General features: G+C 49.4%; 10 protein-coding genes across 10 annotated transcripts; 3 read left to right on the top strand and 7 right to left on the bottom strand.

Moving 5' to 3' along the window:
* Window positions 1–882: 882 nt before the first annotated feature.
* VE01_03102 (uncharacterized protein) lies at window positions 883–3143 on the top strand. Its single transcript, XM_018272600.2, has 4 exons — window positions 883–1499; window positions 1557–1584; window positions 1737–2141; window positions 2193–3143. The coding sequence occupies exons 1-4, from the start codon at window positions 1192–1194 to the stop codon at window positions 3072–3074; spliced, it is 1623 nt and encodes a 540-aa protein (XP_018132039.1). The 5' UTR covers window positions 883–1191; the 3' UTR covers window positions 3075–3143.
* Window positions 3144–3928: 785 nt separating this feature from the next.
* VE01_03101 (uncharacterized protein) lies at window positions 3929–4782 on the bottom strand. The gene has a single exon (XM_018272599.2). It carries the CDS (start codon window positions 4721–4723, stop codon window positions 4103–4105), a length of 621 nt encoding a protein of 206 aa, XP_018132158.1. The 5' UTR covers window positions 4724–4782; the 3' UTR covers window positions 3929–4102.
* Window positions 4783–5027: 245 nt separating this feature from the next.
* On the bottom strand, window positions 5028–7221 carry CTS1 (Endochitinase 1). Its single transcript, XM_018272598.2, has 4 exons — window positions 6337–7221; window positions 6190–6288; window positions 5872–6133; window positions 5028–5822 (listed from the first exon to the last, which is right to left on the bottom strand). Exons 1-4 carry the CDS (start codon window positions 6501–6503, stop codon window positions 5046–5048), a joined length of 1305 nt encoding a protein of 434 aa, XP_018132159.1. The 5' UTR covers window positions 6504–7221; the 3' UTR covers window positions 5028–5045.
* A 748-nt stretch (window positions 7222–7969) lies between these two features.
* VE01_03099 (uncharacterized protein) lies at window positions 7970–9176 on the top strand (the record flags this gene model as incomplete). Its single annotated transcript, XM_018272597.1, has 5 exons — window positions 7970–8075; window positions 8134–8199; window positions 8253–8266; window positions 8321–8436; window positions 8483–9176. The coding sequence occupies 5 exons, from the start codon at window positions 7970–7972 to the stop codon at window positions 9174–9176; spliced, it is 996 nt and encodes a 331-aa protein (XP_018132040.1).
* A 168-nt stretch (window positions 9177–9344) lies between these two features.
* VE01_03098 (uncharacterized protein) lies at window positions 9345–11273 on the bottom strand (the record flags this gene model as incomplete). Its single annotated transcript, XM_018272596.2, has 5 exons — window positions 9345–9584; window positions 9681–9809; window positions 9892–10287; window positions 10346–10870; window positions 10930–11273. 5 exons carry the CDS (start codon window positions 11271–11273, stop codon window positions 9362–9364), a joined length of 1617 nt encoding a protein of 538 aa, XP_018132041.1. The 3' UTR covers window positions 9345–9361.
* Window positions 11274–12742: 1469 nt separating this feature from the next.
* Window positions 12743–15556, bottom strand: VE01_03097 (uncharacterized protein). The gene is made up of 5 exons (XM_018272595.2): window positions 15024–15556; window positions 14566–14973; window positions 14126–14513; window positions 13612–14066; window positions 12743–13551 (listed from the first exon to the last, which is right to left on the bottom strand). Exons 1-5 carry the CDS (start codon window positions 15229–15231, stop codon window positions 13373–13375), a joined length of 1638 nt encoding a protein of 545 aa, XP_018132042.1. The 5' UTR covers window positions 15232–15556; the 3' UTR covers window positions 12743–13372.
* Window positions 15557–17462: 1906 nt separating this feature from the next.
* Window positions 17463–18472, top strand: VE01_03096 (uncharacterized protein). Its single transcript, XM_018272594.2, has one exon. The coding sequence runs from the start codon at window positions 17708–17710 to the stop codon at window positions 18227–18229; it is 522 nt and encodes a 173-aa protein (XP_018132043.1). The 5' UTR covers window positions 17463–17707; the 3' UTR covers window positions 18230–18472.
* Window positions 18473–18711: 239 nt separating this feature from the next.
* Window positions 18712–20622, bottom strand: VE01_03095 (uncharacterized protein). The gene is made up of 5 exons (XM_059463506.1): window positions 20126–20622; window positions 19732–20069; window positions 19353–19672; window positions 19062–19302; window positions 18712–19004 (listed from the first exon to the last, which is right to left on the bottom strand). Exons 1-5 carry the CDS (start codon window positions 20371–20373, stop codon window positions 18814–18816), a joined length of 1338 nt encoding a protein of 445 aa, XP_059319841.1. The 5' UTR covers window positions 20374–20622; the 3' UTR covers window positions 18712–18813.
* On the bottom strand, window positions 20623–22254 carry AAH1 (adenine deaminase). Its single transcript, XM_018272592.2, has one exon. It carries the CDS (start codon window positions 21878–21880, stop codon window positions 20828–20830), a length of 1053 nt encoding a protein of 350 aa, XP_018132045.1. The 5' UTR covers window positions 21881–22254; the 3' UTR covers window positions 20623–20827.
* Window positions 22255–23764: 1510 nt separating this feature from the next.
* Window positions 23765–24776, bottom strand: VE01_10762 (uncharacterized protein). Its single transcript, XM_059464214.1, has one exon. The coding sequence runs from the start codon at window positions 24750–24752 to the stop codon at window positions 24141–24143; it is 612 nt and encodes a 203-aa protein (XP_059320197.1). The 5' UTR covers window positions 24753–24776; the 3' UTR covers window positions 23765–24140.
* Window positions 24777–25276: the final 500 nt, after the last annotated feature.

The raw sequence follows: 25276 nt of genomic DNA, 5'->3' as shown, positions 1-25276 counted from the left end.
GATTGTGATGTTTATACTTATGTTGTGCTTGTGATTTTCGATCTGTTCGGTATGGTAGGGAGGGTATCTACTTTTTGGAGCTCAACCCTCTGAAGCTATACTAGGAGCTTCTAACGAAGCCATACATATAATCACAATGCATATATTCCCCCGCCTAGACGAATCATATTACCACCCCGCACTTGCTGATAGGAGGTCGTGAATCCTATCGTCCACCAAAGCTCTTGTACTAGATTGTCTGGCTTGATTAGGAAATCCGGATACTTCGGGGATGGGTTTCTAGTGATTCCCCAAGCCCATACTTCCCTCTGTTTAAACCACAGTAGACACTCATTATCATCATCATCAACACGCCACAAAACACATCAGCAAGCCACAGAATTCGTCCCCAAAGCCACCATTCCCATCGACAAGCCAACAACCCACGCCCCTCCCCACCTCACTACAAACATGCACGTCCGAGACAGTCCCTCCAACAGGGTCGTGCTGCTACGTAAAAGCGGCAGGGGCATGCATATGCTATGTTTGGGATGAGACGGATCGTGCATATCAGCTCCTCGGCGACGAATGGGATTCAAGTACGGGGTGAGCAAAGGTCGCAGTTCGCACGCCGCGGAACTGCATCTGTGTGTGCGTGTAGCGACGACGCCGAATCCGCGCACCAGATCTGTCCATACCGCATCATAGTTGGTGAAGAGTGGATGTAGAACCGTATTGTCTTGTTGGTAGTCGTCGTCTCCCTGGCCGCTGAATGGACAGATGAGTAGGATAAGCAGGGAATAAATGGGATATCTTGGGTGGGGTCAGCATGGCTCCAAAACCAAGCTTTTTCGACGCGGGAGCTGATCCCTTGGACTCGCCTCGGCGCACGTACGTATTGAGCCAACCACTTAGAGCTGCCATTACATGCTGATTACCCCGCCAAAAACACAGCTCCAACCACCAGCGACATTCGATGAATACGTAGTAGCTACGTGGACGGCCACCGCTGTGAGCGATTATATTTACCCAGTACCCCCCCACCACCCCTCTGTTTACTTCCTCTTCGTCTTCTTGGTCCTTTACTCTCATACAAAACTACTGAAAACTATCATATTTCAACTCCTCACAGGCCTATTCGTAAAGCGGCCAAAGTCACGATAATCAATTGACGCAACACACTAATCTCACACACACCCCACCACCGCAACAATGGTCCACCTCACAGGCATTCCCACCGACTCTTCCCTCCAGCCCAGCTCCGCCGTAGACGCCGCGGGCAAAGAGCCCGAGTCCGGCCCCGTCAAGCATCTCAGTGACCGCCTGGCTAAAGTCGTGCTCAGCGCCCGCGAACAGAGCGCCCAGCAGGCCGGTGAACAGTTTATGACGTCTGTGTATGCGAGTCGGTATGCGGCGCAGGATTTGCCAAAACACGAGATGCCGGAGGGCGGTATGCCAAAGGAGGTTGCGTATCGCATGATTAAGGATGAAACGAGCTTGGATGGGAATCCGATGCTGAAGTGAGTACTCTGTGAGAAGGGTTGGGTCTGGTTGATTGTTGCTGACGGTTTGTGTAGCTTGGCGAGTTTTGTGACGACTTTCATGGTGAGTTATTTGAGAGTTTATTAGTTGTTTTGTCGGTATTAGAACCTGGTACTGCCATTGAAGCTCTTATCGAGGGTATCAGATAATCCAGCATTGCTATTCCCAACCGCGAGCCAATTCGAGAAGACACGAATAATGCTAACACTACCCAGGAAAAAGAAGTCGAGGACCTCATGACCGAGTCCCTAGCTAAGAACTTCATCGACTACGAAGAGTACCCCCGCACAGCCGAGATCCAGAACCGTTGCGTATCCATGATCGGTCGCCTCTTCAATGCCCCCGTCCACGACGACGCAGCTTCAATCGGTACCTCGACCGTCGGTTCCTCCGAGGCCGTCATGTTGGCCACGCTGGCCATGAAGAAGCGCTGGCAAAACAAGCGTAAGGCTGAGGGAAAGCCGTTCGATAAGCCGAACATGATTATGTCCTCAGCCGTGCAGGTCGTCTGGGAGAAGGCCATGCGCTACTTCGAGGTCGAGGAGAAGTACGTGTACTGCACCAGGGAGAGATACGTTCTTGATCCTAAGGAGACTGTTGACTTGGTCGACGAGAACACCGTAAGTCTTCTGCCTACCAAACGAGTTAACAACGAGGCTAAATAGACATAGATCGGAATCTGCGTCATCCTAGGCACCACCTACACCGGCCAATACGAAGACGCCAAAGCCATCAACGACCTCCTCGACGAGCGCGGTCTTGACACCCCCATCAACATCGACGCCGCCTCCGGCGGTTTCGTCGCCCCTTTCGTCGTCCCCGAGCTGGAATGGGATTTCCGCCTCTCCCACGTCGTCAGCATCAACGTCTCCGGCCACAAGTACGGCCTCGTCTACCCCGGTGTCGGCTGGGTCATCTGGCGTGACCCCGAGTTCCTCCCCAAGGAACTTGTCTTCAACGTCAACTACCTCGGCGCCGACCAGGCCTCTTTCACCCTCAACTTCTCCAAGGGCGCCTCCCAGATCATCGGCCAGTACTACCAGCTCATCCGCCTCGGCAAGAACGGATACCGCGCTATCATGCTCAACCTCACCCGCGTTGCGGACCTGCTCGCTGCCGCAGTCAAAGATATGGGATTCCTGATCATGAGTGATGGCGAGGGCCGTGGTCTGCCGCTCGTGGCGTTTCGTCTTGATCCTGCCAAGGAGAAGAGGTACGATGAGTTTGCGATTGCGCACCAGTTGCGTGAGCGCGGCTGGATCGTGCCGGCGTATACGATGGCGCCGCATACGGAGGAGATGAAGATGCTGCGTGTGGTTATCAGGGAGGACTTTAGCAGAAGCAGGTGCGAGCAGTTGATCAGTGATATGAAGCTTAGTCTTGGGCTGTTGGATGAGATGGATAAGAAAATGTTGAAGGAGTACTCGGATTATATTGGTCGCCAGAGGGCGCATGCACAGAAGAAGCCGGAGGGACAGAGCCAGCATGACGTGTATAAGGATGAGGAGCATAGCTTGCAGGGGACGACGGGGAAAACCCATGGAATTTGTTAGATGGTGGGCAATGTGAGCTGGTAGGTATTCGAAAAAGTTAGCTGGAACTGGAATGAATGAATGGAAGAAAGGATATTCTCATGTCAGTTTTTGGTTTACCTTGCTGCCTCCAGTTGCCGAGTGACCAGGCGAGATAGCATAGTTGGGATAAGGTGGGCGCCCCTCCTATGCACCCCCCTATCCCAGACATCCACACATGACCACAACACCAAGCGAAGCAACACCCAACCTTTATAAACAAACTTAAGACCTCTTCAAATCAAGCGGCACAGTGGCGCAGTGGAAGTACCACTGTCTGGACAATCTGGCCAGCGGAGGAAAAAGGTTGTGAATTCGAGCCCCGGCGTGGAAAGGAAAGGGAAAGAAAGAGCTTGGAAACGATCAACCGACAAGAAACAAACGACGAATACTCAACATAACACCAAAAAGTAAAATCAATAGTGATTTTCTCCCTCATCAGATCTTGGGACGCCGAGATATGATAAGTCTTTTGCTTTTGTGATTAATTATTGACCCGCTTTTTTGCTTTAGTTATAGAGGAGCTTGGTCTTGATATTGGAATGCAAGCGTGAGGTCTTAAGGTGGGCTTCGAGAACTTATATTGTGCTCTTAAATGTGACGGGAGCGATGCTCTCACCTCCTTCTTACTGTTGGTTCCCAACCCTGTAGGGAAAGAGCGAGGGTCCTACCTTCCCTTCCTCCACCACCTGATGCTTTACAATCATAAATGGCAGGAGCGATTCTCTCGCCTCTTTCCTACTGCTGGCGCCCAACTCTTTAAGGAAAGAGCGAGGGTCCTGCCTTCCATTTCTCTATCGTCTGGTGCCTTGCAATCAAAAATGGCTGGAACGATACTCGAACCTTCCTGCTATTATCTCAAAGCCCCACAGGGAAAGGGCGACCTTCCTCTTCTCACTATCTCACACCCAAAGATAGCAGGAGCGATGGTCGTTGTTTCCTACTTTTGCTACACAACCCCACAGGAAAGGAGTAATGGTCGTTCCTTCCCCTTTACTCACATAGCTCCATTACACTTCCTCTCCAAACTCCAAGCAAATATCAAGCTCCTCCCACTTCTCCTTCTCAACCATATACATAATCTCCGCCACCAATCCCCTCCCTTCCATCATGACATCCTCCACCCTCTCCTCCACCCCCAGCCCCCTCATCACACCCCTCATCCCTACATTGGCCTTCATAGTCCTAACACCTACTCTGCCGCCCATCATCAACGCAATCTCCACCAAACACCCCGTTACCGCCTTCCCCACCCCCTTTCCCCTCACCACCTCCTCAAGCATAACGCCTACATTCAGTAGTCTCTCGCCATCCTTCAAATCTCCCTCTATCGTCGCTATAGCACTCACTCCCACCACCACCCCATCAACTTCTACTAGCACATCCAGGTTGTCAAAGTCTCTAGTCGATTTGTCGAACCGCGCTTGTTGGGCAGTAGTCCAGGTAGCGGCAGCGGAATCATCCCAGAGAGTGGGCTGGGATGTGATGTGAGTTCGGTTTAAGGGGTTGCGGATGATAGCCAGGCGGGTGGAGATGGAAGAAGGGGTAGCGTGGCGGAGGATGATGTGGGGTTGGGAGGGGAGGGTGGCGGTCCAGTGGTTGGTGAAGAGTTTCGAGTTTTGGGAAGCCATTACGGAGGTTTCATTTGATAGGATAGGGAAATGGGAAGATGGCTGTTTCTGAAGTATTGTGGGGGGGAGGTTATAGGGTGGACGGCGGTGTGGAGGTTACAAGATAGGTAAGTGCTAGGGTGAAGATGCGCTTATGTCGATCCGGGAGTAACTTGCGAGACAACTGCAGATCGCAAAGTACATATCAAAATCATAAATATGTAAACTAACGCAGCTAACAGTATGTACAAAGCGAATGACAATATGCAACAACCAATGCAATGCAGATAAAAGTATGTACAGACGAAACGAATAGCACGGGAATCCCTGCTTCACTCCGCGCTTACTGTCCTGGCATACCAGCCTTCATGTTATCATAAACACTGGCCGGGTAGTTAAGAAGGTTCTGGCTCTGCTCCAGCGAGCCCAACTTGTTTGCCGCCGTGGTGATCAAGCTGTTGCCACCCGTCTTATCCGAAGAAGTCTCCCAGAACATAGCACCACCAAGACCCTTCGACTTGACGTACTCAGACTTGGTGTTAATCTCCACTGGGGTATCGTAGCTGATGAACTCCTTGGTAGCAGCATCGTAGCTGTACGCCGCGACAGCTTGGGAATCGTGGAACTCGGTCGCACCGGATCTGGGGAGTCCGCTGAAGTCCCAGACGCCATTCTCCCAGGTGCCAGAACCGACGCCGGTGAATGGCTTGCCGGCACCCTCGGTAGCCTCGAACGAGCGGCCGTAGATGGGCATACCCATGACGATCTTCTTGGCGGTGACACCAGCGGAGATGTAATCGGTAACGGCACGGTCGGTGGAGTATGGGGTGGAAGCGGGGTTGTTGGTGCTGGGGTAGAGATTGGCTTGGTGGCCTGCAACGCTGTCCCATGATCCGGCGTAGTCGTAGGCCATCAAGTGCCAGGCATCAAGGTAGGCGTCCATTTCCCTCATGTGCATCTTGTTGTAGTTGTCTGGTCCGGCGGGGCTGGCGATGGTGATCAAGAAGTGGTAACCTGGGGCGTATTGGGCGGCATATGCATCGAGAGCCTCGCGGCAGGCTTTGAGGAGGAGGACCATGTTGGTGGCCTCTACGTCGTTGGCGGGGTACTCCCAATCAATCTAAGGGATTTATTAGCTTGATGCTACGTTTGGGAAGGGGATTACTTACATCGATTCCATCAAAGCCAAGATCTGCAACCAACTTGACTGCTGACGACGCAAACTCCTTTCGTCCGGCGTCAGTGCTGGCGGGGACGGGGAAGTTGATGGAGTAGGTCCACCCGCCAATGCTGAGAAGGGTCTTCATGGCACGGTTCTTCTTCTTATGGAGATACAATTGCTTAATGCAACCGTAGACATTGTTTCCGGTGTCGCTCCAGCTGTCTCCGGCCCAGTGGATTTGCAGGTCTGCCCACTCATCAGAGAGGTAGCTTATGGGCTGTCAGAATTTATATTTCTCAGAACCGCATGCAGAATTCAAACTTACACGGTGCCACTTGGGCGTATGTTGGCAAACGAGTATAGGACGTGAGTCAGCTCCGATGCCGGGAGCTCCTGTGGCAAGTAGCCACGTCCATAGATTGCCCTGGTTTCTGTTAGTTGAGGTCTTGCCTGGTCGTTCACAACTACTAACCAATTCACGAAATAAGCTGCATTTCTAAAACCCGAGACATCTCGTCCAGCGATAGGCTGGAGGAGGGCCGAGGTAAGATTCGTGTGGGAGGTGGGATGGGTAGGAGCCGCGAATACTGCTGGGATGGCCAACAGTAAAGCAAGATGCTTCTTCGTCCAGGATAACATGGTTAACTGATAACGGAATAAATATGTGCAAGTAGATTTCCAAATATATACAAGTCTCAAAAGGAGAGTGAAAGAGCTAGGTTGTCGATGCTGAAGTCGGCCGGCGATACTGTCTTCAACTCCTCGTCTTCATCGCAGTATATATATCTCTTTCTCAACCCCCACCTTTCAGAATGAAGCATGGCATTCATAATGATAAGACCGTAGCTCCTTGGAAGGTAGCTCGACCTTCTACCTACCTTCCCATGAGAAAGAAAGACCGCGTCGGAGATTAGCAACGTTACGATAAATTGTCTCTCAAGCAATTAGCATCGATTCAATGACCATGTGAAGAAGGTGTGCCTGGTGTAGGATTAGGGCCTTGCAGTGATCCTAGTGTCGATGACCAACTTCAAATGTCGGGCGTGCGCTGTGACTGGTGACGTTACCCGTTACCCAAGAGAATAGAGATTAAAATCCAGGCACGCTGCGGAACATCCGGCACAGGCACTAGGATCTCCGACGGGGTGTTCATGGGGTATTCATGGGGGTGACCTCTAAAAAGGGGGCGTCGCGTTGACGTCTGGAGCCGTGCGCGATCCATATCTGCCGAACCGTTCATCTGAGCATCGCGATCCTTGCTCGATCCTTGCTCGATCCTTGACCTTGGGCTTGGGCGCTCCGTAACGTTACAGCGCAGTCCCAGGTCGGCATTTTTGATCCTATTCACACTTATTACGCGGCGTTTGAGCATTTACCGATCCGAGAGCGTGACTAGTAAGGATAACGGGCCTTATTTTAACCCCCCTGTTCGCTGTCACGCCGAACCTTATTGGCACGCGATGATGATCACACTCCCCATAGGCCCGCCTAAGCGCTATGGGACGGATTCCATCCCTAATCCATCACTTCCTTTATCAGGGGACAACCACCTTCTCGATTTGATCTCTCGGCGAAACTTCATGTCGCGAGTTCGGTGAAGGGTTGGGGTTTAGCAACGATTTGGATGTGTACGCGTGGAGGCCTGTCGCGCCAACGCTGCCGGCACAATAAGAAACTACCACTGCCATTCTAAACCCCACTTTAACCCCTTGGGAGATTGCTAACCTTATTACCTGTTTGACTTGTAACTAATGGCACTTGTCAACGGTTTCTGGGGAAATGCAGTACTGTCGATCTGCTTGACATGGACGCGTGATGTTATCTAAGAATGAAGACTACGTACGGCATGAGGGGAAAATAGCAGATAACATGAACGTTGCAGTTGAGCGGATGAAGGGAAAAGAGAACAATACGTGACATGATCATGTATGATTTGTAGTCATGCGATTAGTTACCATGTTGGATTTTGGCGTTTTCGATTTGATTCCATGAAGTGAAGCCTGTATATAGTCCCTCGATGTCTCATCACGATCCGATCCGCCACAGTTACATCCTTATCTATCCTTGGTGTGCATACCTTAAGCATAAATTACATTCCTTTCAAAATGCTCGCAATCACTGCTTTGGCCTCCTTGGCGGGCCTGGCCGCCTCGATGCCGTTGGCAAATACCGGCCTTAGCTTGGCATCTAACAACGTCGCTGTGTATTGGGGTATGGCACTCTTTTCCAAATGACCGGTATATAAATTAATTTCGTGTCTCTACTATAGGGCAGAATTCCCACGGCCAGGGAACTGGCCCATTAGCTCAACAGCGTCTATCTTATTACTGTGCAAGTAAGTCTCCAGGGACCCTGCTCATTTAAGCCAACAAAACTAATAATAAGTAGACACTGATATTAATGTATGTTAACGTGTGCTACGCATATGTCCAGTGGTTAACTTTACCTTGCGTTAGATCATTCCCCTTGCATTTTTAACAACCCTTGCGGATTTATCACTTAATCTCGCAAATGCCGGGGATAACTGCACTGCGATCTCGGGGTCCAACCTTTTCTACTGTTCTCAACTAGAGTACGTTTTCAAGCATCAAACTAGATTCTCTACTAATACCTTCAAGGGCCGATATCGCTGAATGCCAATCCCAATACGGAAAGACTATTCTGCTTTCTCTGGGTGGCTTCACCTACACTGAGGGCGGGTTCCCCTCCCAAGATGCAGCAGTCACGGCAGCCAATAATGTGTGGGCTAGCTTTGGACCCAAAGCGGCCGGCTCTAGCTCCCCGCGCCCCTTTGGAAATGCTGCAGTAGATGGATTTGATCTCGACTTTGAGACAGTTGTATCCAATATGCCACCCTTTGCAAACCAACTTCGCAGTCTGATGGACCAGGACTCTAGTTCAACCGGGAAAAAATGGCTTTTGACTGCCGCGCCACAATGCCCATACCCTGATGCGGCAGACGACCCTATGCTTAATGGAACAGTATTTTTCGATGCTATCTGGATCCAATTTTACAACAACTACTGCGGTCTCCAGTCCTTTGTCGTCGGCGCTGAGACTCAGAATAACTTCAATTTCAACACCTGGGACAACTGGGCAAAAACGGTGTCCAAAAATCCCAATGTCAAGGTGTTTGTAGGCGCTCCTGGATCACCTACTGCTGCTGGCGGTGGATATGTGGATGGAAGCACCCTTTCAGCTATTATATCGTACTGCAAAACATTTTCTAGCTTTGGAGGAGTCATGATTTGGGACATGAGCCAGATCTACGCGAATGATGGCTTCTTGGCCAATGTACGCAGCAACCTGTAGTTCTTATCTGCTACTATCATATTTTTCTTTGATATAAAATCAAAGACAAATACCATAAATTCTCGTCTTCAACAAACACGACGAATTTTCAGTGTCAAAGCTACCCCGCATTATTTGGATGTAACGATTCATGACGAGGTCGCATTTGTCCAGCCTACTATCAAAAGCCACTACCTGATTTGCCCTTAGTTGGCTACGGCCCACTTCGCATTTACCCTCGAAGTCTCAATGCGGGACTGTGGCGCATTAGTCAGGCTTGTCGTAACCTTTGGAATATCATATGGGATTCCGGGCTGCAAGATCGCCAAGTCGCCGCTATAGTAGCAGTCGAGATAGGTATCGCTGGTAGTGCATCTAGCGTAGGGATATATGCTCCAGTCGAAAGTACCCGAGCCTTCAAAATAAATTCTATGTTTTATTAGCATGATACAAAGAAATATAATGGAGATGAGTAAGAGAAAGTGAGAACGGAGGCATGATGGGAGAGCAGGGAGAAAGTCCTACGGGTGTGCCTCGTTCTTGTCGCTACACTGCCACACTTTGTCGAGTCTAATAACCCTTGTAAACGGATTAAAGCTATAGTTGCACTTCCAGTGAATTGGTTGGCCGTTGCCTAATCCGTAACAGTCGTACCTAACTCATATGTTAGTTACTCTATCTTTATTTATTTCTCTTCTGTTTGGAGTCCAAATTATACTGAACCTGAAGTACTTACACCGTATCCAGGCCACTCCCCGATATAATATTCTTGGTATCGAAGTAATAGAAAAAATAGTCTGCAAAGCCTGGACCAGTCAAGCCAGTCGTAAAACCTGCCAGCATCGCGCTGTTTGGATCATCTGCTGGGAATTCGGTCGTCTTGAATTGCATGGCGCGGAAATACCAAGTTGGGCTAACAACGCTATCAAAAGTGCACCCGCCGTGAACGGGGTACGCAGTTACGAGAGCGAATTCTTGAAGCGTCTGTTTGTCTGCTTGAGTTCCATCAACGGCAGTCGATGGAACTGAGCTGGTGCATTTAGTAATAATGTCGTCTTCTGTGCCTGTAATGCCAGTGCTCGAGGCGCATGTAAGCTGCAGTGAGGCGCTACCAGTAGCGGAAATTACGGTCCTTTCCTATGGTCAGTTATCCATTGTGAATTTGGACAGAAGATCAGGATCAGACTCACGGGTTGACGTTAGTCGATGGGTTCTCGAGGCAGTACCACACTTCTTCAACCTTTATGTCTAAATTGGGCACTGTACCAGATAAAGTTATATCAAGAGTAATTTCATTGAATTCTCCTCCTGTACACCGGAAAGGATAGGGAGGGGCGAATTCGTCGTATGTTGGCGTGAAGCTACAGCTTACTTCGTGATTGATAGCATTGTTTGTCACGTTGAGGTTGAGGTGTATGCCCCTGGTCACGAAGTCGGAGGAGGCGTTGTTGTCTAGACAGATACGGTCTTCCCAGTACCACAGGAGACACTGACCCTTGGTATAGCTTTGGTACGAAACATCGGTTACAGTCCACTGCTTGTCGCCAACAGTCGCACATGATTCAGCATCATAGCCTGGAGGAGGCGACGGCTGGGTCGGCGTGAGCGGGACCGGAAGACTGAGGATGCCGTGGATAAGGTATGGTATTGGAGAAACACAATCAGATCCAGCACATTGGGTGATAGTAGTGCTTCCGCTTGCCGTAAAGACGACCCTGGGGTTATTCCTAGTCAATATTTTCTCGTCATACATACACTTAGAAGCTCAACTCACTTGTCACCTTCATCCCCACATACCCAAAAGTGGCTCATCGAGATGACTGGGCCGTCAGGGCCTTTGGAATAATTTACAGTCATCTGTGAGGTGCCGGAGCTTCCCCCGCATAAACCTTCTCCTTTGCACTCAACGATGGCATATATCCCTGTAGGGTCTGCAGCACGGTTGTCGACCTTGAAGGTCGTGACACCCCCAGAAACCTCATACTCCGAGAGAATCCAGCTCGGGATGGTCAGTGACTTATCCGTGCATCTCCCTGACGGCCAGGTAGGAGCTGTGGGTATGTTGATTGCCAAAGCACTCGCTGCCAATGCAGCAACGGCAAGGACTGAAAACCCCATGTTGGCCAAGAGCAAATGTTGCAGCTAAAAGGCTTGAAGAGTGGACCCAAAAGTTTGCGAAGTCCGGACTTGGAGGGGTATGAGACTGGGGCAGAGCTATATATTTATGTTAGGGATACGGTGACTTATGGCCGCCACTTGGATTCGGTCACTTGGGGGGTATCTTACCAATCCATGTTATATCAACTATACCCTTATCGCCAGGGAAGCTACAAAACTAGGAATTATACATTACGGGGAATTAAATGTCAGCACTTGTGGCAATATAGAGTCAAAGTCGAAGGGATACAACCATAACTTATATTAAAAAGGATTCACGTGTATACTCCAGGTTAGAACGCACCTATCATAACCCCGTTCCTAAAAGACGTCGATCTTTAACCGGTTCGGGCCCCAAAATAATAAGCACTTACTCATTCATAAACTCGCCGCAGGAGATGGTTTACAAGATTTAGAATTTAGGCTGGGCTTTCCCCGCATTGGGGTCTAAGACTGCGCATCCGGCCTAAATTTCCGTATTGGCGATCTAGGTGCCGTGCTTGTATAGCGATTAACTTTTGAGGTCCCAAACGGTCGACCCCGAGGTAAGCGGCCAAATAGTTCGGGTCTACGCCATCTTAATATGGCGCTCGGCTGGCTTTACAAAAAACTTAGATCGGGTTCTTCTGCTACCATCAGGGTCTAGTTCGCAGAAAGTCACCTTCTCTTTAAAGGCCGAGGTTGATGCACTGTCATCATAGCTCCTCTCTCCTTGCATGGTTCGGGAGTCTTCTTATTATCACCGAAGCGCCGAGCAGCTATTGGCCCCGAACCTCTCTAATCCCGCCGCACCCCGCCAATAAATATTCGTCCATCAATGTACTTATTATGGGAGACTTAGACCTGAGTTCTTGTATTTTCCGTCCCCATGCCATAGCGCTTGTGGAGATCCTTGCAGCGGTATTCGGCGGGAGAACTCGGTGGGCGCCGTTGTGGATCCCGCTTGACATCTGTCAGACCCCACATCACTCCAGCCAGTATCCCGTATTGGTAAGTTACGTCAAACATCCTGTTTTCTCTCTGTTGTGCATCGACATAACTATCCCTGGCCTTCTCTCCCCCTGCCTCACCCCGCACCCACCACCCCTGAAAGCCGTGCGTTGCATCTTCCATGCCAGCCACAATTTCCGGGTCTTCGTGCTCTAGGCGCCTCACACAAGTGCGTTCACAATATATGCTTCTGAATCTCCGTCTAAAGTTCCGGATCCTTCCCATCTAACAACTAGCTTTGTCAGCGCTAGTCAGTAAACTCGATTTTGACGATGCATTTATATCCGTAGGTAGGTCTACTGCCAGATAGCTACCCTCAGTGTAGCAGATGTAAGTCTGTCCTTTCCTCTGGGCATCTTATTTTTCAACAGGATATTAATGCCGTGGTGGCGTTTTGATATTTAAATATTTACATAATTATTCATTTATACTATTCAACACCACCACTTTGATATTCTCATACTATGCGCTATTAGATTGCCGGATCTGACAACCTCACAAGTTGAAGTATTGGCTTACTCAGAGGCTCGTCTTTGGTGTTAGAGGCTAGATCATAGGAGGTAACACTGAACCGTTTTTTGGCCCCAGAAATTTGCGCGCGGTTCTTCAGATTTGTGCTGTAGAGTACTTGCAAAGCTCCCTTTTTCCTTTCTGGGAAGGAATTCACAATTTCGTCCCATGGCAACCTGGTAACTCCTTTCGGCTATATCAATAGATTATTGTCCTAAGTAACTGGCTAGGATTGGAATGTAGTGGATGAGCGTGCGTGGGTCTTGTTAATGGCGAGGGTTTTCGTGCGACAGTAGTCCCCTCCGAGAACTTTCTCAATATCAACTTTAAAGGCTTGTCCTCCTTGCCGCTGCTTATCGAGCGGTGAAAATATATCATCCTCCACCGTGTCCAAATATAACGCCCAGACCCACATCATTCCCACGTAAATATGCGTTATCCCCATTACGGGATTAAGATCAAGGCGGCCGTTGCCAAAACCATTGTTATTGACATCACTTGGCTATTTTCGCCATCGTATAATGAGATTTCTGCCCAACATACAAACAGGAAGGTGTCAATCAAGGATCTATATCTGCCTTCACACCTTGTCCTGTCGCTAATAAAACCTTATGCTTCTCCAGAGATTTGTTGACAGGATGAGGGTCTGCAAAGATTTCCTCGAGCTCTTCGAGAGAGCGGCCCTTTGTCTCGACGATAGACCACCACAGCATTCCAAGGTAGATAAAATGAAAGATAACTATTTCGCGGTTAGAATAGTGTAGAGAGTAAACACACATAGTGCCAGTCAAAAACTTACGGAAAATCGTATAAGTTTTCCAACCAATGCGTTCAAGGGCGACGGGGGTAGCATAGGTATTTATAAAGCTTGCGAGTCCATTCATGAGCTCCTGAAAAGCAAATCCCTGGGCTCTAATATCGTTGGGTAGGATCTCAGCTGGATATAAAGTCTGCAGCGGCATCCAACAGAACGAGAAGAAAACCCCATAGAGGTAAATAAATGCAACAAAGGCGTAGCCAGTGCCTGTCGCCACGTGACCGTCTGCCAGAGCAGCTATCACATTCATTGGGATATAGCAGAGACCAGTGAGTAGTGCGCCCCAAAGATAGAGATTGCGACGACCAAATTTGTCGACGTAAAAGCAGCCGAAAACCGAAGCGACAGATGAAAATACTACATTAAGGGCGTTAATGAGCAGTTGCTTATCGGGAGATTTGATGCCAATGTTGTCAAGAATGGTTGGCAAATAATAACTTTATAAAGCAGTTAATAAAATGGGCATTATACCATAAAGTAAGGGGGTGTAGCATACCTTATAACGGCGCCACCAACAAATTTATTGAAAACACCAACAAGTATAAGGAGATAAATCCTGAAGCATCTGTCTCTAGTACTGAAGAGTGGGCGATAGTCCCACCATCTGTTATTAGAAAGCTCCTTGTCGTAATTGGTTTCGCGTTCGATTTCTTCCATCTGGAGATTCACAATGGCAGAATCTTCGTTTCCATTTCCATGGTACTCGACAAAAAAACTGCGAGCCTTCTCACGCTGGTCATTGGCAATTTGCCATCGAGGGGATTCCGGTAGTAGCCATACTGTGCAGAAAATGATAGCTGCAGGAAATGCTTGAATGACGACGGGGATACGCCAGGACCAATCACCAGACATTTTCCCCGTTCCGTAGCATGTCCACGACGCCACTAGGATTTGATTAATCAAATTATCTTGTTTGAAAGGACAAGTAAACCATACCAAGTGCACCAGCGCAATAACCGAATGCATAATACAATCCGCCAAACAGCCCACGCATGGACGGTGGCGAGATCTCAACAACATAAATCGGCCCAGATGTGCACCCAACGGTGACTCCAAAGCCGATTAAGAATCTACCGCCCATGAATTGGTCGATATTTTTAGAAGTAGCCTGAAGGATGGTGCCGATGACAATAAAAAATGCGCCAGAACACATTCCGAAACGGCGACCTAACCTATCAGCCGCTGGGGCAGCAAATAAAGAACCAACGAGCTGGCCGACTGTGTAAATTGCGAAGAGAAGTCCCGTAGCAGGGCCTTGCTTGCCAACGTTGAAATATTTGTGGAATGCTGGCATTGCGTTCATCGATGACATTAGAGAGCCATCGTAGCCATTCATGGCCGTGTCTTGATAATTTTTAGCATTTATGGCATATGTAACAACCATATATACATACTTAGAGTAATGAGCATAATGATAGGATATAGTTTCAGCAATGATGGCGATGTCCATGAAGTTACCCCGTCCTTGACGAGAGCATCAGCAAGGGCGACGTTTTCGACAACCGCTTGTTTGACCTTTCCACTGGGGCCGGAGTGGTCAGTTACGTCCATGCCCACATCCACCTCCATACCTTCTTCGGTGTGGAAAGTATTGTAACCCATAATGTTTAGGGCCCCACGAGAGTCTGGGGAGTTGGTCGGGAAGGATATACGCTTGGTACAGCGACTACCTAGGTATAGAGTTCCAGTATTCGGACACCGGTGTCGGAATACTGGAACTCCTACGTATATACCAAATCTTCACTTCGCAAAGAGCCGCTAACATTGGTAACCGAACGCTATTCCTAACTCGCAACTCTATAGTCCCTAGACGTGATTGGCCGTCTTAAAATTGGGATCTACATTCTTTTTGGGTGGGACATAGTTGCTAATAAACGTAGCTTCTTTATCTTTTTCTGAATAAAGGGTGTTGCGGGTCCGTTGGTAGTTTGGTTGGGTCGGGGGCGGGACGGGACGGAAGTTGGTGGCAGGCTTAGGGATGTCGTTGGGGTAGCTGATGGAGAATTCCTGCTCGTCTCGATCGTCCTGGATGAATGCTTTAAAATAGACCTGACCTCGCTGCTGCTGTTGAAAAACTGCACAGGGAAGGAGCGAAGGTCCTGCCTTCCCATCCTATCTCTTCCGCTGTCATGCTCTCCTAGAGGGCAGGAACGATGCTCTAACCTTACTACTGCCCCGAAACTTCACGGGGAAGGAGCGACGGTCCCAACTTCCTCACTCTCCGATTGTACTATACTAAAATTGGCAGGAGCAGCGCGACTCTATCCATTCTCTTTACTATAGTTACCACGAGTTTTAACGGAGAATTGCGTCTCGAGCTCTGTGATCTGTAGAATACCTCAAGAACATATGTAGATCCTGGGTGACCACAGGGCATGAATGAGCCACTATGGATAGTTCCCGAATGAAAATAGCCGGAATACAAATGCAGGCTGTTCTGTTTAGACATATAGCGTTCCACGGTGGAGTATCAGCGAAATCAAAGTAATAGCACCGGTCTTGTCTACTGGTTCAAATGTCTTGCATTTATGTACGTACTATAAGCACTAGAAATGAGCGACTCTCACATCAACCCAGTTGCAGACTATTCCCACACACGAAGTATGATTCCTCCGTGGCGTATAAATCAGAAACAAATATTGCCAAAACAAATATCCAGCGTCCAAAATTGCGAAGTAGTCATCCTATCGTCATCGCCGAACAAAGCGCGTATGAGGTTGGATTTGAAAACGTTGGAATCGAATCAAAGAGTTGCCGTGGTCGCTATAGAGCAGTATTGTTTATTTGTTAGGGCATCCCTCACAGGTGCATCCTGAACATCCGCCTGTAAGGCAATATATGTTAACAACTATTGTACAGAGTGGGGAACCAAATCAAACCGCAGGTAATGCCTTGAAGTCGCACTGACGAAGAATGGACGGAAGTTACTTACACGAGCCACTCGAGGCACATCCGCATCCACCCATGATTATGGTTTAGGTTGGTTGGTTGAGAGAAAAAAAAGTCTTAAGTTGTTTGTAGTTGAAGTTGAGCGATTATATCGTGGTAAATGAAGCCTTGGAAAAGAAAGAGGGGAAGTCAGACTGGAGCGGGGGTGTTGTATTTATACGATGGCACTTTATCGCATCGATCAAACTCGTCCAACGATTACGACCCAACATCTAGATACCTATTGGCTGGCCCTTCCCGCAATCTGCCCAATGAGACTCATATAAGGGTCTTGATGGTAAAGCTAATGCGCGCTTCGGCATATTCACCTATAATTTCAAGTCCGATGACGCCTGAGGATGCTTACATCCGAGATATATAGGGAGGGAGCCAATAGGGCGGGGTTCTGGTCGATATGTTTTGTTTGGAGGGGTTCGAGCGAGGGGTAGGTGGGGTAACTGAATGTAGCTGGATGTGGTGGGGTGCCAGCGAAGTTTATGCGCGGCAGGACAATGAATGGCAGTCTCGACAGCTAGTAGACTTTCAGTATGTCATCGTTGAATCATATGGCCAGGATAGACGTCGGATCTAAAGGATCGTCGATAACAAGGCCAGGTTCGTTGTTCATCAGCTTTACTATTGTTTTCTACACTGTAGAGGGGCGAGATCGCGCACAGGTCCCTCATTTGACTGAGCGACTTGTGCGTGATATCAACCCCGAAAGAAACTCGGCAGTGGTGTGTACCCACTTGGGTTTGGAGTAGTGGTAGGTGGGACCTGGAGCTGAGCTCGGCACTCTGAGTAGGATGGAAACTCAAATAATGAAGCCAAATAAAAGCGTGCTGTTGTGCGAGCATAAGCACGCGTAAGCATAGATGCTTACCTTATACACGCGGATATACCGGTAAGATAACGCCGGCGAGCGAAACTATGCTCTCAATGTCGTCGTTATAACAGGAGCACTATCCCAAAAAAATAGGGACCAGACTGACAATTGACGGCGGCACAGCCTCGGGATAAGAGCCCACTCTTAAGTTAACAAATCGCAATTGAACACTTCTAGACCTATCCACCTCGACTTTCGACATCGACGGCGCCAATTACCAAACCCACACTGCCCCACAATACCACGATCCAGAAACACACCGCCATGGCTGCCGTTCCGGACAAAACCAAGTCGTACTTCCCCCTCGCCGGCGGTGCCAACGACGGTTGGACTAAGGATGACTCCGCGACAGCGACCTGCTTCTGCGGCGCCGTGCAGCTCGCCTTCCCGACCGAAGCCCCGGGCCTCACCAGCACCTTCATATGCCACTGCAGCGACTGTCGCAAGATCACGGCGTCGATGTTCGCCTCCAACTTTACCGTCCTCGACTCGCACCTGACGCACCTGCGCGGTCGCGAGAACTTGAAGTCGTACGGACAGTCGAAAACCATCGCGTCGGGGAAGATGATGACTAACTACTTCTGCTCCACATGCGGGACGCTTATGTATCGTGTCGGCGAGGCGTTTCCGGGGAGGAGCATCCTGCGTATTGGCACGGTGGATGATTTTCATTTACATGAGACGAAGTTGAAGCCGAGTCGTGAGATTTTTACAAAGGATCGTGTTTGTTGGCTGAGTGAGGTGGAAGGCACCCAGCAGCTTGAAGCACAGAGACCGAAGATATAGATATGGTGCAATACGGTACCTTGCATGAGTGGCGGCGTGCTAAGTAGCTGGCATGGGATGGTTATTTGGACGACAGGCCTTTTATGGTCATGTGTTGTAGTTGTAGGAGCTGACTCTTGCTATGTGACTGTATTACAACGGTTGGAGTTCAGAAATGGCAGATTGATAGTTGCTAACTGCCTAGCATTTCTCATATGAGGGTCCTTCTACGACAGAAAGGTGGCTTGGAGTTTTAGATCGAGAAGAATAGTAAATTCATTATGTTCAAGATATCATATCTGCTTTCCCGTTCGTTTTGGGGCCCTATTATTGAATCTTACAAGCCGCGTATTATAATGTGGAGGATTTCTATATGGAGGTTTTAAATACAGCCAATTTTATTGGCGCACTATATGAGAGGCTAGACAAGAGGTTATAGAACTTCATTGCATTACCATCTGGCTAGATATCATAGAGAGTAAGAAGTTAGAATAACAAACCATCCTCCTTCTAAAAATAGCCGTCTCATTTCTCCATTCACATGTTTTCACATATATCACCAAACTGGGATCAAGCACATATTCGAGTCATTCCGCTAGCAAACTCTAACATAAATTAGGCTTCGGTTGGAGAAAAGAATGCCCTGCCAATTCGCCCGCCGTTTTTCTCGCATCTGGGTGCCAGGCAAGCATTCCCTTGGCCAGATCCAAAAACGCTTCCTTTTCCTCTCTCCCAAGAAATGAAGCTGTGTCATCTAGTTTGCGCTTGGGGATCAGGTCTTCGTGGAGGAAGCGACCTAAGATGTTTCGTGAGTCAGAGAATAATTCGTTCGCGATAGGAAACTCAGTAATACCTTTTTCGTCAAAAAATGGCCCATAGAAGTACTCTTCCGCGGTCTCACATACTCTGCCGTCATCTCGTCTGATAGGGTTCGGCCACGAGTACTCTCGCATATATTGATACCTTTGTATGATCTCTGGTGGGGGTGGACCGAGTAAGGCTATCATTTCGGCGATGTGTAATTTAGCATCGTAGCGACCTTCTTGATCATGAATATGCTGGAATAGCTCCTTGCCTTCGATCATATCCCACAACTGGCGTATAATTAGTGGATGCAACAACTCTAGAAAACAACGTAACGTACTAGAACACCAAGATTCCAAATATCTGCAGGCATTTGCCATCCATTACCTAGTATCACCTCTGGGGCCCGATAGTGGTCTGGCTGAATAGGCCAAATGCCCCAGTCGTCGTCTTCCTCGAGTGTAGTTGCTAGGCCGAAGTCGACCAGCTGTGGTATACTTCTTAAGCTTTTAAGTGGCCCGAAGTCACTGCGGGACTGATAAACTGGTCGTCCGGCCGAATCAATCTTGAAAGCCATCGGGTTTTTAAGCTGAGAATCTATGAAATGAGCAAGGACGGTTGGATCCTCGAATGAGACCATGATGTTCTCAAGCTTTAGATCTAGGTAGACAGTTAGGTTTAGTATGGCCGACCGAAAGTAAAAACGAGAACGAACCTACCCGTATGAACTGTCCTGCATTCTCTATGCAGATAATCAAGCCCTGTAAGAAGAGCACGAATGTATGTTTTAATGAGCGGCAGTGGCATCTTTCCGCCATCGAAGCGCCGCTGATACATCGATAATGGCTCCCTCATAGGCGGATACACAAGACACGAATAAGAACCTTCTATGCTGTTAACTTCAAAAGAGTCTAATAATGTTCGGATAAGTGAGCGACCGCAATGTGACGGGTCTGCCGTAGAAATATGCTCTTCAACCTCGCACTCATGACCAGCAGAACTCGCATTGTTATTAGCGATTTTTAATGCCACGATGCCCTCTGGCACGTCAATATGTCTATATATTTGTTAGAGACAGGGAGAGCTTAGTGAATAGAATTTACAAGAGACTACCCTTGCAAATCACGCGCAAGCCATACTGTCGAAGACACGCCCCAGCCAACCTTGACTAGGGCTTGATAACGATCGGCGAGCACCTCTCCAGGCTTCGCTGGGTAGAAATACTTAGAATCGTATACTGGCGAGATCTCCTCATCAACGAGTATGCCGGGTGGTAATGGTGGCCCGGGAGAAGGCACGGAAAACGGTTTCTTGCGAAGCAAGGCGGAGAAACGAGGAATGGATGGCCTTATGGTGTTCATTGCAAAGTTACTGTCTGTAAGTTAACGGGAGAATCCGATGCAAGTAGTAGTTGTTGATCAAGATCAAGGAGCTCGGGCAAGGGTGGTGAACGTGATCACGTGGCATGAACGTCGTTCATGTCTGTGGAGATGCATGCATCTCTATGGAAACACTGAAGGCGCCCGAGGATATGGATGGGATGACATATGTTATTTATGGCATTCATTCGATCACAAGGTTGCAAGAAGAGTGTGATCGCAATAGAGGAGGAGCAGTTTTCGATTGATGTAAAGTTAAGCAACAATCATGTCCCCCCTTTCTTTCTTGAAAATCCTTCATCCCTGTAGCCAGTACTTCCTCCTCTTCAGCATGTCGGTGGATTCATTCGTGTGAACCATCTTTATAGCTATTGAACACTGGACTGTTCGACAGTCGAGCCATAGCAACGTATTCTTCCATCCCACGCCGTCTTCCTCAATTGTAGTTGGTAACATACACCTCGATCTGGGAGAGAATCTCCTCCTTCCTCTCCTCATCAGCCCATGATCCCCGAACGGCTGCTTCGGCAGTTCCCTTCCACTCCTCGATGGACAGTCCGAAAGCCTCCTCAACGGCGCAGAAGTTATCAAGAAGGTATCCCCCAAAGTAAGCTGGGTCATCCGAGTTGAAGCAGATCTGAACGCCGGCATCGAGAAACTTCCTGATTGGAAGCTCAGATACGGCCTTGACTACCTGCAGCTTCACATTGCTAATCGGGCACAACGTCAAGAGTTTCTTCTCAGTCGCAACGCGCTTCATCAGCTCGGCATCCTCCGCAAGACGGACGCCGTGGTCGATGCGCTCGACGTTAAGGTTGTCAAGAGCACCGGAGAGGTAATCTGGGCCGCCCTCCTCTCCAGCGTGGGCAGTGCGGTGGACACCAGCTTCCTTCGCCTGCGCATAGACATCGCGGAACAACTCGGGCGGGAACCCAACCTCGGCGCTGTCGAGTCCAATGCCGGCGATGGTGCCGTCAGCAAAGTAGCTGTGGTTGGCCGCCAGGGTGAAGTGGTCGTTGGCGCTGGTAACAGCCATGTCGCGGAGAAAACACATGATGAGCTTGGAGGTGATGCCGAAGTCTTCTTTGGCCTTGCGCTGAGCTTCAGCAATGCCCTTGACTACGGTATCGTAGGCGACGCCACGCGAGGTGTGGGCTTGGGGGTCAAAGAAAATCTCGGCGTGGACGCATTTATCAGCGTGAGCGCGGGAGAAGTACTCGTAGGCGAGGAAGGTGAAATCGGCCTCGGTGAGGAGGACGGACATGCCGATGTAGTAGTAGTGGAGGAAGTCAGAGAGAGACGTGAAGCGGTCATATCTGGCTTGGAGGGCCTCAGGAGAGGCGAAGGCGGGGTCGGACTTGGGGAGCTCAATCTTGTTCGTGGCGGCAAGCTTGAAAAGGAGCTCTGGGGAAAGGGTGCCTTCAATGTGGAGATGAAGCTCAACCTTTGGGAGGCCCGCCAGAAACGTGTGAAGCTTGGAATTGCACATGATGACTTTGGTGGGGTGATTTGCCGATATGTGTTGGGGGTTAAGATTTGAGACTTGGTGGGGGAAGGTGATGAGGATGACACAATGCAGTGTTTGTCGCACAAAAGTTCGGTCTTAACACAAAGACTGCTTAGACAGGGTATGGTGCCTGTTGCAGAAATAAAAGGGGGTTTTGGTTGGAGGCTTTGATGTTGGGAGGTGGTGCAGGAATTGAGGGGTAACTTGACGCGTCCACTCTAGACAGTAGGAATTGAGGTACACAACGAAATTCGAAGGGAAAAATGGGAATTGTGTTCGAGGGAGAGAGGTAAGGAGAGAATTTTAGAAGGTACACGGCGTGGAACACAAGTTCTGTCCGTCAAGAATTGGAATGGCAAACGTATGAGGAATTTGGAAGAGTAATGCTCTTTGTATTGCTTATCTTAGTAACACCGACGGCGGCTTCCGAAAGTATTCAATTCTTATCTAGGTGGAGGCATCATCGTACCCATATGTGAAGAGTCTAGTTTCAATTTTTTGAGTTCGAGCATCATTCTGGCCATATACCATTATGAGAGCTTTATACAAGTTTAGAAGACTTCTCCTGACCTAGCTATAATAAAATAGCCATTGCCAAGTCACATGCTTTACACAGAACAGGATTTCGTCACGTGGAACCAACGTTGCGGGTGACGCCGACCAACGGAAAGACCGTCCGATCGATAGGATGGATGGAGCTCGGGCTTTGCGAATCGGATAGGTGCCGTCTTCTGAAACGCGGAGTCGCCACCACCACCACCACTACGGATATGGATCAGCTTCACGAAGACTGGATAGCCGCGGTAATACAATAAAGAAGGCAATTAACAGCACATTAATTCCGCATTAAACCCGCTTCCGAGTGCCCCATACGGAAATTCTAGCCTCTGATCATGGGCTGTGCTGTGTGTCGTGTCCCTTTCCCCCCGGAAGAATAAAACTCCCCTCGTCGATTCGTGCTGAGTTCTGCCGAACCCCTCACCCGATGATCTCTTTACTATCATAAAGGACTGTGAGGGGCATGAGGGGCTTAATCTTGAGATTCCTGTCCGGAGACACGCCGGCCGCGGGGTTTGCCAATGTTTATCCATGTGGAGCCGTGTCTCGATATACATTGCGTAACCGTGGGTTTCAAGCGCATGAGGAGGATGAAGCACAACGGCTTGACACTCCGCTTCTTAGACCCCAACTAACGTGTTGAGGTTATTGTTTCACGGAAACGACAGGAACCAACGACATGAGCTGTGGGACATGGAGCTAGCACGGCCATACTTAACACCGTACATGAACACCTAACCCACCGAGCGGGCTGTGTTGGGTCTGGTGAAGTCTACTGTGATGTCCACAACGGGAGCCTCGGTCTTCGCCGTTAGGAAGAAGGAAAGACCACCAAGCCAGCATGGATTGATTTCCGGGATCTGTTTGCCAGAACTCCGCCGCCTGCTCTGACAGCGATGGCACAGTCCTCCTCTCCCCCTCGAATTAGCCGGACTCCGGCCACAAAACCCTATCGGTAGCCATCCTCTTGTGGGGGCCGTTGGAGGGTGGGGTCCAGCGACGGTTGTGCCGGCGTCCTCCTTTCCACATGGGGAGACTTCATCCATGACCGAGCCTTCAGATGCCTATTTTGTTGTGCCCGACATCGCTAAGCTGCCACACCAGTCAGCCAGCATGTCGATCTTGCATGACGGAAACAACTGCACTACCACCGACGATCATAATCCCAGATCCAAGATACTAATCTGTACATGCTCTGGGGAAGCTTGGTTTAGGGGCAGTTGGATGAAGTCAGGGCCGAGGAGCCGTCAGCGGTCACCGTCTCATCTCAAGGTACACGGTTGTTTGGTACGGGTGTCCTCTCGGCGACGCATGATGAACGAGCGGGCGGGCAACTGCCGAATATAAATTGAGGCCTAATTAACTGATTGAACAGGCTCATTACTATGGCAAGCTACCCCGGATTTTGATTTATCTCGCCGAAAGCCCCCTTCCTCCGCATCCGACCAGCCGAGAGGTGCCTCGGGGTAATACTCTATTAAGGGTATTCCCAGTTCATATAGCTTTATATAGGCACAATGCGATGTGCACGGCAAATCATTTGCATCTGCATTTACTTGAGATGATACAAAGCCGACATGTTTCTGTAACAACAACAACTCTCCCGCAATATCAGCCATGTGGATACTATAGGACAGGTAATCACATGGAAGTGTGCTGGCATGCTGAGGCAGTGTAACCGGTCTCAAGATGTCGACGGCATCTGCATTGTCTCTATCTCTGACAAAGGAGAGCATCTTGATTTCCGGGCTACGGCGCTATTCTTAGGGCCTAAATTTGCGGGGTCGGGATCCTTCCGTACCACAGACGGCATGGCCTGTGCTAGAGTAACACCCTGATGCTTGCTCTGGCCGCAATAATAGCACCGCTTCATCTTCCGAGTGGCACCACAGCAGTGTCTATCAGGCTGACTGGACTGACTCGCATGTTGTGCTTTGCTCCACAAGCGACAAATCACTCCACAACACGAGGCCCGCAATTGGGGCGCACGAGAACTGATCTTCCCGATGGCCCTTTCTAGAGCTGTTGCAATGTTGCTCCTTGTCATATGCCAAGAAATGCATGGACGGCCAAAGCTCAACAAATGCAAGGAGAGCTCTGAGCTCTGAGCTCTGACTGCCAGATAGCCGGTTGGCCCCAGGTATGTACCTACATAGCTGGTATTGTATGTGATAATGTATGTGTGAAACATAACTAGCTTGCAAGCATTTGGTGCATTGCATGAACGCCATAGCTGCCATCCTAGGGTAGCTATACTATGTACAGTCAGTTCCACGCCCGCACCGTTTTTACCCATGGGAGTCTCCCACACACACTCACTTACGTCTACATTCGCTCATCGAAACGAATATAGGACAGGGATCGCGGCCGGCTGTGATGTGCAATTTAATGGTCCAGCGGTTACATCCACGGCGAATTAATCGTCCAGATTGTTTCCACAATTAGGGAACACATCCAGTGAGAATGCGCCGCAGCCGACGTTGAGGACACGATGCGGAACCTCCTCCACCCCCATCGAACAAACAACCAAATCGGGCGAACGTGGAAATTGAACAAGTGGGCTGGTACAACCGGTCTAGGCTATTCCTTTTGACACTGCAGTCCGGGAAGGCCGCATTTTCAACCAAAAGCGGACGATCTTGCCCAGACAAAGCCCAAGCCCTCCCAAGCCAACCCGCACTTTACCCCTCTGTTCGCCAACCAAAATCCAACAACAGCGAGCTAGACAGGGCTATTCCCGCCGCACCGATCCATCCTTGAGGGTTTCCCCGCGCTGGGCATTTCTGCAAGACAGTGTTTCGAGCCCGGAGATGCGACGGA

The sequence above is a fragment of the Pseudogymnoascus verrucosus genome (assembly GCF_001662655.1).
Source record: "Pseudogymnoascus verrucosus strain UAMH 10579 unplaced genomic scaffold scaffold_12, whole genome shotgun sequence".
NCBI lineage: Eukaryota > Fungi > Ascomycota > Leotiomycetes > Thelebolales > Thelebolaceae > Pseudogymnoascus > Pseudogymnoascus verrucosus.
Note: the sequence above shows the minus strand (reverse complement) of the source record. Positions and strands in the feature narration are given on the sequence as shown.

Coding starts and splice junctions, on each gene's coding strand:
- VE01_03097 (XM_018272595.2), bottom strand. CDS start 15,231: ATGGGTTACAATACTTTCCACACCGAAGAAGGTATGGAGGTGGATGTG. Junction 14,514..14,565: donor TTATTGCGCTGGTGCACTTG/GTATGGTTTACT, acceptor ATCAAATCCTAG/TGGCGTCGTGGACATGCTAC. Junction 14,067..14,125: donor GTTGGTGGCGCCGTTATAAG/GTATGCTACACC, acceptor TGCTTTATAAAG/TTATTATTTGCCAACCATTC.
- VE01_03095 (XM_059463506.1), bottom strand. CDS start 20,373: ATGAACACCATAAGGCCATCCATTCCTCGTTTCTCCGCCTTGCTTCGC. Junction 19,673..19,731: donor ATGCAGGACAGTTCATACGG/GTAGGTTCGTTC, acceptor CTGTCTACCTAG/ATCTAAAGCTTGAGAACATC. Junction 19,303..19,352: donor TTTGGAATCTTGGTGTTCTA/GTACGTTACGTT, acceptor ATTATACGCCAG/TTGTGGGATATGATCGAAGG.
- AAH1 (XM_018272592.2), bottom strand. CDS start 21,880: ATGTGCAATTCCAAGCTTCACACGTTTCTGGCGGGCCTCCCAAAGGTT.
- VE01_10762 (XM_059464214.1), bottom strand. CDS start 24,752: ATGGGTAAAAACGGTGCGGGCGTGGAACTGACTGTACATAGTATAGCT.
- VE01_03101 (XM_018272599.2), bottom strand. CDS start 4,723: ATGGCTTCCCAAAACTCGAAACTCTTCACCAACCACTGGACCGCCACC.
- CTS1 (XM_018272598.2), bottom strand. CDS start 6,503: ATGTTATCCTGGACGAAGAAGCATCTTGCTTTACTGTTGGCCATCCCA. Junction 6,134..6,189: donor ATACGCCCAAGTGGCACCGT/GTAAGTTTGAAT, acceptor ACAGCCCATAAG/CTACCTCTCTGATGAGTGGG. Junction 5,823..5,871: donor TTGGCTTTGATGGAATCGAT/GTAAGTAATCCC, acceptor TAAATCCCTTAG/ATTGATTGGGAGTACCCCGC.
- VE01_03096 (XM_018272594.2), top strand. CDS start 17,708: ATGGCTGCCGTTCCGGACAAAACCAAGTCGTACTTCCCCCTCGCCGGC.
- VE01_03102 (XM_018272600.2), top strand. CDS start 1,192: ATGGTCCACCTCACAGGCATTCCCACCGACTCTTCCCTCCAGCCCAGC. Junction 1,500..1,556: donor GATGGGAATCCGATGCTGAA/GTGAGTACTCTG, acceptor CGGTTTGTGTAG/CTTGGCGAGTTTTGTGACGA. Junction 1,585..1,736: donor GTTTTGTGACGACTTTCATG/GTGAGTTATTTG, acceptor AACACTACCCAG/GAAAAAGAAGTCGAGGACCT.